The sequence below is a fragment of the Gossypium raimondii genome, chromosome 12 (assembly GCF_025698545.1).
Source record: "Gossypium raimondii isolate GPD5lz chromosome 12, ASM2569854v1, whole genome shotgun sequence".
Taxonomy (NCBI): domain Eukaryota; kingdom Viridiplantae; phylum Streptophyta; class Magnoliopsida; order Malvales; family Malvaceae; genus Gossypium; species Gossypium raimondii.
The window spans coordinates 4,153,996-4,166,265 of record NC_068576.1 but is presented as its reverse complement, the minus strand read 5'-3'; the positions used below and the strand labels follow the sequence as shown (position 1 = coordinate 4,166,265).

Below are 12,270 nucleotides of genomic sequence, written 5' to 3'. Positions count from 1 at the left end.
GACAGTTTAGAACCTCATTTCCAATATTCGAGTCTGTAAATATTATTATTTACTATTTACGAGTCTAATTTAGTAATATGCTGAATTATGGTCTAGTAATTTTATTGAATTGATAATTAATTAAGGTACAATGATTAAATCGTAAAAGTGATAAAAGTTCAATCACTATAGATTTTTATTTAGTTTAGAGACCAATTAGACTATTGGACGCATTTTTGTTATTGGATGGTGGATGATGATGCCATCCTCTCCTTATTATTGCTTAATGATGATTAAGTTAAGATGATTAAGGCTTAGTTTGGATGGGCGGTGTGTTTATCTCCGGTGAGGTTAAAAACAGCAGTGGCAGTGAGATTAATTATTGTAGTGGAGAGATTGAATACTGTAGCGGTGAGATTAAAAACAATGGCGAGGTGTGTGTTTAGATTTAAACGTAGCTGTAGCGATAAAGTGAGAATAGAAAAATGACTATTAAGGACATTAGATTAGAAATAATATATAATAGAAGTTTTTAAATTTATTTTACTTTTACGAAATTATTAAAAATACGTGAATTTATAAATTTATTTAATAAAATATTAAAATGTATCTTCCGATATTTTATTATATAAAATGGGATTTTTAACATTTTTAAATCAAAATAATTAAAATAAATAATCTAAAAGTTGGTAAATTAAAATTTCTTTTGATAATAACGTATATTAGTTTGTTATAAAATAATGGGGAAAATGTTTATTATTTTTTCTTTAACCATCAAAGTGTTTTTTTTACTTTTCTTTATTCAATTTATTAATAAATGAAAAAAAAACAAAAAAGGCATGTAAGCGTTTGCAGTTTTGAATTTTCAACTGGATATAAATGGAGCAGTGGGAATTTTAGGGTGTGGGATGATCTATTCCCTTCCACCGCACTGGAATTTGGTCATCCAAAGGGAGTTTTGTGCTGTAATTGCACAAAAATCAATAGAAAATGCACTATACTTATGTTAAACGGAGATCCAAAGGAAGCCTAAGGGTTAATTTAAGTTAATTAAGATTTATTAATTATTAAGCCTAACATAAAAGGAAAAGTTTAAAGAAATTAAACATTTTTCTCACCTACTCATCTTCCCCACCGTGCAAAGAAAGAAGAAACCCTTGTTTGAGCTTTCAAGCTTTAACCCTTAAATTGGTAAGTGATTTCAAGTCCATTTTTTTTTGTTATTTTTATATTTTTGATGTCTTGGGAGCTTGATTTAGCTAGTCTGTGTACCAATTTGTAAAATTTTAAAATTTTTTATTGTTTATTTCTTGAAGCTTTTGGTATTAAATTTTTAGATTTTAATATTAGAAGTGAAAAAGGACTAGTTTGTAAAGTTTAATTGCTAGTTTTTTAACATTGGGACTAAAGTGCATGAATTTTGAAATTGGTGTAGTATTTCTATAATTATTGTTAATAGAGAGTTACTGAAGGATGTAATTGAGATCAATTTTGAAATCGAGACTCAAAATTGAAAGTTATGGAAATTTTGTTTTAGGGACTAAATCAAATCAAATGCAACACTTTAAGAAACTTTTGAAAAATTAATTTGAACTATCATATGCATATAATAGGATGTTATAATATATTTGGAATTGATAAATTGAAATGAATTATCATATAGATCGAGAATTGAATCAAACGGAGGAAAATCGGGGAAAAGGCAAAATTACATATTAGTCCTCGACATATTATTTGTTGTTGTTTTTGTCAGGTAAGTTCATATGATATGGTTATATGTAATTGTAATATATACTTGAATTATGAATTTGTGTTGTGTGAATGTAATTTGAATTGTTCACGATTTGGTATAAAAAGGTGAAATATGAACTAAATTGTAAATGAATGATTATATGTGCTAAGTGTGCCTGAATGAATGTAATAAAGGATAGGACATGAGTTGAATGCCAATAAGGTTAATAACGCGCTGGTACGAGATATATGTGATAGTATGGAGTATGTGATTGAACAGAGTTATTATTGATTATATCGGAATCCAGCATTTGTTGCAGATTATCAAGTTTTATATGTCTCTTTGGAGACTCTAGTATGGTGGATGGACATATTTTTATACGATTATATATGATAGTCTACGGACCTTGCACTTTGGTGTCCTGGTGTGGTGTAGTTATTGCTCGAACCAACTCGAACCAACAATCTGGTGTGGTATAGTTACTCGTGTATCTGAATTTGCTCATTAAAGTTCTTTGGGATAAATGATTAATGGAAAATGAAAAATGACAATGGAATGATATAAATTTGGTTTACACATGGTTAAACGTTGAGTGAATTATGCAAATGGTATTGAGTTGTTGATTTCATGTGAATGGTATTGGATCAAACTGTAATGTTAAAAAGTTTGAATTACTATAAGAATTGATTATATAATGAACTCACATTGTTGATCTATGGTTGCCATGTTTAGGCAAAATTTTCAAGTTGATTATCATATTGTATTAAATTGTAAAATGAGGTAAGTTATTGTTTTATGCCTATGAACTTACTAAGCATTCGATATGCTTATACTGTTGTTTCTTTTCCTTATAGTTGTCAGCTTGCAGAACATGTCTGGATCGTCTCGAAGCTCACACTGTCCTGCTATCAACTTGGTAGTCTTTTAACCATTTTTAGCTCGGTTATGTGTAGGAGTGTTCAAATTTTGGTTAAAACAAAATTAATCGACTGAACCGATCTAATTCAGTTAATCAGTCGGTTATTGATCTAGTTCATTTAGAGGTCAATTAAAGGTTTTTTATAATTTCGATTAACAGTTAATTCGGTTCGAAATCGGGTAATTAACCTAACTTAACAAAAATATTATATATTACATGTATTAGGCTATATTACTAATTCGATTAATTCGGTCAAATAAACATTATTAATTTTTTATATGTTTTATACTTGTTTTAACAAAAAAAAAACATATAACTTTCGATTAATTTGGTTAACCGACAATTAATTGAAATATTTTGGTTCGGTTAACGGTTAAAGGATTAAAAAGTTCGGTTAATTCGGTTAATACTAGTTCGATTCAGTTAACTGTTTGAACACCCCTAGTTATGTGGTATGTACATAGGTGTTGTTTGTTATCTAGAATGTTTGTTTTGGTTGAACGTTGAATAATGTTTGATCTTATGAAAGTCAATGTCAATTTGTATACGTGAGTTGGTAATATGCTAAGTTGTCTGAATGGTACTTAAAATTGCATATTTGAGCTTGACATGGTATGGAAACGGATGATATTGAATAACTTAAAAGCATAGTAATATAAATTGAGTTTGGAATAAGTTGAATTGAAATGATTTGGTGACAAATTGAGGCTTACTGGTTTGGTTTATTGGAAAATGGTTAAATGCTTTGGTAATGTAATGATTTGGTATGTTTTAGCATGATTTTTGCATAAGAAAATTTGGTGTATTTGCACTAAATGTGCAAGGTTTGTTTTGGTTTGGAATGAAGTAAGTACCAAATGTAAACTTTGAAATTTTTCCTTTAAGGTATCAATACCTTGAGAAGGATATTGGTACTTTAGTAATTTTCTTAAAATTTCAAAACATTGAATTTTAAAATGGTATCGATACAGAGGTAAAGTATCAGTACCTTAATGACTGGTATTGATATATTAGGTTTTAAATCAAATTTTTTGAACACCGGAGCTCAAATTGGTATAGGTACTAGGTGAGGGTATTGATACCTGATCAAAAATTTTGAAAACTTTACAATTTGGTCCCATTTCATGCTAGGGTCTATAAAAGAGCTTTTGTAAGCTCGATTTAGGCTCAGATTTAATTGTGTACATAATGTGAATGTGTCTATCACAACATGGAATGTTTGAATGATCTAGTTACAGTGTATTTGATGAGAGTTGCTCCGACAATGAATGTAGCATTTCGTAACTCGGACCTGGTGTTCGGGTTAGGCGAGGGGTGTTACACGACACAAACCCACATCAAATTAAGAAAAAATTTTTACAAAGCTCAAAATTCATTAAAAGAAAAACTAAAATAAAATTTCCCCAATCGAAGATTCTCCGGCCCTCAGCCTTCGACTCTCAAGTCCCATTTATGCTTTCCCAAAAGGCCAAAACCTAAAATTTCCCCAAGACCTCCCCAGCCCTCGACTCTCAAGCTATCCCAACCATTGTCTAGCACCTGACAGGCACCGTCGACTATCAACCGTCAACCATCGACCACCGACCACCGGCCTTCAATTTCTCGTTTGACTAATTAGTTTTTTTGCTCATTTGACCGTTTATGTGCATTCTTGTAACCGTGTTTCTATTTTTTTGGTTCTTTTAGTTTCATTACTTGTAAAATGTAAACCTATTCATGATTTTTTTTTTAAATGTGACAGTTTTGTTTGGATTGTTATTTAGTTTTATTTTGTTACTTTAAAATGAATAAATATATTATAAATTATTTTTTATTTGATTTCATATTATTTTTAAAATTTTAAATTTTGCAGATTCAGATATCTGAAAAATATTGCTATTTAATTAGGATTTGGATAGTAAAAGCCAAATATTTTGCGAATTCAAATTTTAAGATAAATTTGTGGATTCGATACTTCAAAATTTGCAGATGTCTAACCCATTGCCATTCCAAGGTAAACTTACTAGAAAATACCTCTAGAATGAATCTGAGCAAATGAGTGTCCAACTTCAGATGTATCTAGACAATTATTTGTCCTCTTTTATTCTTAACATAATTTTTAACATAATTTTTATTACTAATTTACATATTTTAAAAGATCTTTTAATTTTTTAATTTATGTTCCACATGATAGCATCGGATTGACTATCAATGTCATGCCAACACAAACTAACAATGTTAATGTAGAGATACTAACTTGAGTGATGGTAAATTCAAATACAAACTTAGGGTCTGTTTGATAGGGGAAAACCATTTCCGGAATTGGTTTTCCCCATTTTCCGATGTTTGATTGGAGGAAAATGATTTCCAATTGTAAAATATTTTACAAAACACGGGAAAAGGAGTTCTTGTTTGAGGAAAATGTCTTACCGTTTTGAATTCGGTAAGACATTTTCCGGAAAATGACCCATTCTTCTCCCCTTTCCCCTTCTCCTTCCCTTTTCCCGTTTCGAAGCCTACAATCGCCTCCAAGCCATGGCAGTGGCCTTCGGAGAGAAGTTGTCGATTCTCGAAAAGTGTAGCCCTCGGCAGTCAATCTGATGGAAAAAGCTCTCCTTGAAGCTTTGTTTGGATTCCATTTTGCTTTTGCCCAAAATCCATTCGATACGTCGTTTCGCCCGCTATGGGAGAAGCTTTAGAGGATCCGGTTACGGTAATGCCCGAGGCGTCATGACCTCGATCTCTTAAGCCCAAGATGGTATCCATCCCGTCCACTTCGTCGGTTCGGAGCGGGCGATCCGACTCGGCAATCAAGATCCAAAAGGAGCAAGTGAATGACATCGGCGTAGTGTTTCCAAGACGAGAGTGTGGAATTGATTGAGAATGACCCAAAGCGAGATTGAAAGTGAGCGAGAATCGATGAGCTTGCTTTTCAAATTGACCCAAAGCGAGATTGAAAATAATGCGAAGTAATTGACCAAAATCAAGGTATTATCGATTCTTGGATAAAAGCAATCAAATTTTAGAGTGGGAAGCAACAGAGGATCTTTGAATGTGTGGCTAATTTGAGTGAATCGGAAGGAAGTTTCTTGTTGCGATCGGAGGAATGAGGAGAAGATATTGGAAAGCGGTGGGAATGAGAGTCAAAGCAATTGGTTAGGAGATGAAGAAGGTGAAAATAGAAGAGGCGGTCGATAATTGCTCTCTTTTGTTCTCTGATAATAGAAGAGGCGGTCTAAAAATAGAAGTGGAATGAGAGTCAAAGCAATTGGTTAGGAGTCAAAGCAATTGCTCTCTTTTGTTCCAAAAAATCAAGAACGAATCATTGTATACACACCCTAGAATATCATGTCTTATATCCAACATCATCTTTTGGCATCACATATCCCATGTCTTGAATCCAAAATCATATCTTCAACCTCAAGTAAATTGGGCTTATTGGGATCCATCTAGAGTTTATAATTTCCCTTATTACTTTTATAAGTAATATATTTTAAGAAATAATATTTAACTTTTATAATTTCTCTTATATTAATATATTAAAAATAACTTTTCGGAAAATATTTTCGGAAATCATCAAACAATGAAAATATTTTACATGATTCAATCAAACACCGAAAACATTTTCCAAGAAGTCATTTTACGAAATGTAAAACATTTTCCAGAAATCATTTTATGGAAAACATTTTACTGCCAGTCAAACAGACCCTTAGTAAAAATAAATAAAAGTTTCAAGTACCAACCAAATACAAGTTTGGAGGCTCCATTTTAACCATTAGTGTTTCTTAAAAGGGACATCTATTTGCTCAGGCTCTCTTTTTCTAGAAAAGCCGACGTTGCTGCTGACTTGTAAAGCTGATTCCTGGAACCCAAAGGTTTGGACAGATAATCAAAAGCTTGATTCCAGTTCAACAAACTATATTAGTATGAAACATGGCAAAGATGTTTTGTATGCTTGAAACCTAGAAAAACACCAAGACAGCGTTTTGAGTTATAACAATGAAAAAGAATCAACAAAACCCCAATCATTACAACACCTCAACCTCAACAAAATGCAAAAAGAAGAATCGCTTTGTCTATCTACAAATGTAAGTGAAAATGAGATCACCACTGTCATATGGGAACCGATACCCAACTGCTCAACTCCTCCTTCCAAGTTCACAGTGATGCAAAGAATTCCAGATGCATTAATCCATTAACTGAATAGTTTGCAAGTCGTCAGGAAAAGGAATAGCACGAAAACTACCGTTCTGGCTTTGGCCAACACCTGCAAATTCTCACAGGTTCACATATTTCTATCCAGGTCAACGGAGGGAGATCAATGCACTCGTCTTAAAAAGAATACTCATGGCTCGTAATACTCCGAACTGCGTAGAGTGATTAAATGTTCATCCTCGGGACTCTTCATCGAATCCCCACTAACATACCATGTAACTGTTCCTGCAATGTAAAAGCTCTGCCATAAGCTCAACCGAAAAGAGAAACATGCAAACAATGTACTTAGAATAATTGGAGAGGATTTTTCAAATAGGTTGCATAGAGAGTTGAACTAACTCCAGCTTTGCAGTCTCACTTTACCGTAAAAGTGCAACATGTATGGCTATCAATTATCAGGCACATACACGGAGTAGGATACAATTTTGCTCAACCAAGGGAACAATACATGGATGGGTAAATGGTGCTCTTACCTCCCATGGAATATGCCCACTAAATTGTAAGAAAGATGGATTTCTTATATACCACTTTGTATGGCGGTAGAAATGATATACCAGATAAAATCAATAGGTCATTCTTTTTTGAAATTTTAAGGCTAACTGTAAACGGACTTGGAGCAATACCAAATCAACAATGATAACAAAACCAAAGGAAAATTACTAACAGCAGATGGTTGTTCACCAGTTATCCACTTCGTTATCTAATTAAAAGCTTAAAAAAGGAAAGGAAAGAGTGCAAATAATGAATGCATAGCTTCAAATTTTCTCACTCGTATATAACCGCCGAAAGAGAAGCAAAAAAGAAGAGAGTGGAATATAAATTTCTACACTTACCCACTGGAGGAGGTGGTTCCTGTTCTCTCGTGGCATGAAGTATGATAGTTCCAGAGAGCACAGTGATGAATCCACAAATCTCAGAGGCAATACTACTCACGTTTTGACCTGACCAATCCTGTAAAAAGGACAAGATAACAACACTCAATTTGTGCTCAGTTCCACTAGTTGTTGGTAAATCACAACCTCAATTAGGTGCCAGAACCAAGTTCAAGAGGGATGAATTAAATAATTTACCTTGAACATGATTACACTAGCGATAATGGTCAAAGTTGTGAACATGACATAATATACCGGAGAAACAATCGCGGCATTGAATGTATCCAAGGCCTAGAACAAAGAGACATACACATCAGTCACACACAAAAGCGAACCAGCCATCTATTAGAAAGATGAAATGCAAAATTCATTCAACAGAGGAGACTCTGGAAGAAGCTACACTTTGCATGTATATTTCTTACTAGAAATATTTACAAACTGTATGTAGTTCTCAGATAAAGAATAGGATATTGTCATCTAAATCTTCCGTTATGAATTCAATTGATCAAGTTGCTGTACCTGACATGCAATAATTAATGCATCATATGACAAAAGTATGCTAGCTACCTATGTACAGGTGTGTTTTTCAGTACATGATGCATAGTTTTTTAAAAGGAAATATTATATTTTATAGGAACAGACAACCACCAAGGCATAAAAATCAATAATGCAAACCTTGTTGAGGTAATTTAATTGTGTAATGACACAGATTGCGGCAACTGTAAGAAAAAACCAAGTTTGAGGATAAGCCATCTGATTTATCCCATCCAATGTAAGCTTTATAGCAATTCCGATGGCTTTGATGCTTACAACCTGTGATAGAAGCAAAGGGACGCTTTTACATAGTGCATAGAACATGATAACAACTAAAATGGTCCAATTCAGAATTATCAATAGAAATTGATAGGGACATCTACATACCGTAAGAGAACCCATTAAGGAACATATTCCCAAATAAACCAAAATGTTTGTCTGCCCATAACGGGGTTCAAAATGCAAAATCAAAGCTAAAACTATCGAAAGTGTAGCTGCAACATAAATTAGAAAGGCTGCCAACAGAAACATGTAAAAAGGTGCAATAATTAATTAATTGTTACAACTGATGAGTATTGAGCAATAAATAAAAAGGGAAGGACCAAACCTGGTTGTGTCGCTAGAGTCCAAATTTCTTGTACAGAACTTGGGGTATGCTCTTGTGGTGCATGAATTACAATTACCACTGAACCTGCAATGCAGGTAATACATCCTACAATCCCCATTTTCTGAATTCTTTCCTTCAACATAAAGTGTGCCAGACAAGCACTGTTCAAATTTATCAAGCGTGCTTGTTAATGAAAATGGATAAATGATTTCCAATCAAATCCAAAGAAGTGACCACAAGCAAAAGAAGCATACCTCACAATTATACTTAGTGCCCCAAGAGGGGTAACTAGAACTGCAGGAGCGTACACATAAGCCACAAAATTTGCAACCTCCCCGACAATCACTATTTGTACAACAAGTTCACCAAAATGAAACTCAATAACCAATTTAAGGTGGAAAAGGATTTGTGCTTATATTGGAGGACAAAATCTAAAATAAAATAAATATTCTAATTTCAAGTAATATACTTACTTGTTATCATGCCGGCCCACCACAGTGGCTCGAGTAAGTAGGTATAACCGCCAACGCCTACGTTAAGCCACACGAATTTAAAAATAAAGTCATTTACATTGATAATACTATCTATTCTTATATTGCACAATTCAAAAGCTATGTATTGATCGACACAATGCAGTACTTAAGAATAAAAAACAAATCAAAACTTACTACTTTACACCATCAGATGATAATTATGTTAATGTTGTTGCTACAATTTTTATTTTTATTTTGAAATTTGGAGAAACTCTCTACTGATTAATGATCCAATAAAATTGTTAAGAAATCAAATGTTATGAAAATATGAATTGATACGAACAATAGTGAATTGTTACATAAACTAACTTCCAAATTGAAGGATTTGTATCTGAATATCCCAAATTCAATAATAAGTTCCTAACTAAATGCATTCAAGATTCATATCCATCGAGTTAATCCAATTAACAAAATCCTAGCGTTTCAGTAAGAAAAACGAAGGAGTCAAATCAAAATTAAGCAAAGAAAAAAAAAACTAAAATGAGTAAAAATTGGGAGCGACAGCTACGCAGAAAATCAGGGAGTAAATAGAAAAAACAGACCTGCGCGAGTACCCGAAGCCCCAGCGCGCTTGAGCCCTTTCTTCTTCAAAATAAAACTGGACCCAATAAACGCGCTAGACGCCATTGCTAATATCAATCCCTTGGAATTATCCGACAATCCCATATCTTCCACTATTTGATCACATCAATCAGTGGCTCAGTTGTTGTTGTTGTTTTCCAAAGATCAAAACTGGAAGGTGGGGGATCCAATTCCCGCCAATCGGGTTTTGACTCTGTAAAGCAAACGTCTTAGTTGAGATTTTTAGTTTAGCTGAGATTTTCCAGAAAGAAAAAGAGAAAGCGAAAAATATAATAAAAGCAAAGGAGAGAGATCTAAAATCCCCCCCCCCTTCTTTCTCTGAAACAAACGAGACGAGACGAGACGACGACTCTTACATTCTTCAATTCATATATTATTATATTTTTCTTTTTAGTTCAGCCGTGTCTTTTGTCGGAAACTTTTTTACGGCCGCCAAATAAGCAAAGTTAGTAGGTTAAATGATCCTCTGCTTCACACGTTTTCTACTAGCGTACACTTGACTTTCCTTTTGTCGTTGACTAGATAAAAAGTTTCAAATAAAAATCTCTTTCCCTCTTTTTATTTAGTTTTAACGAAAACTATGTTTTTATTTGTTTACTGTTAGAGAAATTGTTGAAAATAATCATTTAACCATTATCTTATTAATGAATTGTCAACTGAATGTATCAAATTAGCAATTTTTTTCACATAATAAGCATGATCTTTTGTTGAAAAAATTATACAAGTTAATCTTTTGACCCATTAACCCGGCTCGTGTGAAAAAAAAATTGAAGCTTGCATCAATGGGTGCCTCTGAATCCTTCATCGGTAGGTTTTTTTTTATTTTTCTCAGACATTTTTCAAAGCTTTTCTTCAGCTGGATTTTGTTTGTAGCTTTAATTTTTATGAAGAGAAGATCAAAAAACGGTGGATTCCGTTTTAGGGAAGATCAAATCTTTTAAAATTGTTAGCTCAAATCCATTTTTATCAGTATTTTAAAATATTTTCTTCCTTTTTTTTTTCTATTTGGATATGAGAAGAAAAACCGAAAAAATTAATGGAAATATATTTCAGTTCACCATATCCGAAACCCAGTCCAAATTGGATCTCCAGAACCTTGACCCGGATTAGTCTCTTTACTCAGTTTCTCAAATAACTTAGCCCGTAAATCCCTTCTCGACTCAACTCTTTCCATGGCTAGTTCTTCTTCACACCATTTTTCAAACAAATCCAAGTACCCGCCGATCCCATGACAGGTCAAGTTCCAGATCGGGCTATTGGGGAGGCTACAAAACCCGGGTCGGATCATTATTTCTATAATAGGAGACCCGCACATGGAAGGGGAAGACCCGACCCGAAAATTTATAATAGCAGTTGGCTAGTTCTGTCTTACCTTTGCTGCCTCCTCCCATCAGTCTTTCCGATCCAGCGATTGGCTAGTATGCCCATACAGATGTCGTTGAAAGGGAAGTAAAGGGATACATTGGCGACCACCCTCATGGAAGATGACGAGGTTCGTTGGTTAAGCGAAAATCCCGGAATTATAGGGTAGGTGGTAGTGGCGATGGGAGAAGGAGGGAAGTGGAGGAAATAGTGACCTCGACCACGGTTCAAGTGCGTCCAATGCAATCACAGCCGCCCTAGGGCACGTGTAAAATATGTAAAAAAAAACACAAAGGTAACAAGTCCAGTCCGCAATTCGTTTTTAAGTGAGTAATGAGATAGTTAAACCTTAGTTGTAATTTTCAAATACAGTTTTTTTTGGGTAATTTTCCAATAAGAGCCCTTTTTTTCAAAATTTATCGAAATGGGCCAACTATTTAATTATTTATCGGAATAGTCCATTTTCCGCGAAATCGCGTCCACGTCAGCGCGATGTCAGGGTACGCGCCAGGAAATCGCGTCCACGTCAACGCGACTTGCTGACGTGGATGCGATTTCCTGGCGCGTACCCTGACATCGGGCTAACGTGGACGCGATTTCGCGGAAAATGGACCATTCCGGTAAATAATTAAATAGTTAGCCCATTTCGGTAAATTAAAAAAAAAAGGGTTTTATTGGTAAATTACCCGAATAAATATCTTATTTTTGTTGTATTTCGTATGGCATTTCATGAGTATTAAAAGCTGAAGATACTTAAATATAATATAATTTAATGTCCATTCAACGTTTTTTTGCAATATATATATGTTTGATTGTACTTAAAAACCAAACATTGTAGACATCGAATAATATTAATTATACTCTTTTTGTAATTTGTAATATTTGTTGTAATTTTCAAGTTTCTTAAAATATAAAAACCCATTTTATATTAATATTTAATTTATAGTTGAATATAA

At 33.7% G+C, this 12,270-nt stretch overlaps 1 protein-coding gene across 1 annotated transcript; it reads right to left on the bottom strand.

Annotated features, from left to right (window-relative positions):
* Positions 1-6,485: 6,485 nt before the first annotated feature.
* On the bottom strand, positions 6,486-10,462 carry LOC105762918 (probable magnesium transporter NIPA6). The gene is made up of 10 exons (XM_012580894.2): positions 10,309-10,462; positions 9,913-10,145; positions 9,311-9,367; positions 9,092-9,182; positions 8,838-8,998; positions 8,618-8,745; positions 8,372-8,509; positions 7,895-7,987; positions 7,658-7,775; positions 6,486-7,049 (listed from the first exon to the last, which is right to left on the bottom strand). Exons 2-10 carry the CDS (start codon positions 10,034-10,036, stop codon positions 6,955-6,957), a joined length of 1,005 nt encoding a protein of 334 aa, XP_012436348.1. The 5' UTR covers positions 10,037-10,145; positions 10,309-10,462; the 3' UTR covers positions 6,486-6,954.
* Positions 10,463-12,270: the final 1,808 nt, after the last annotated feature.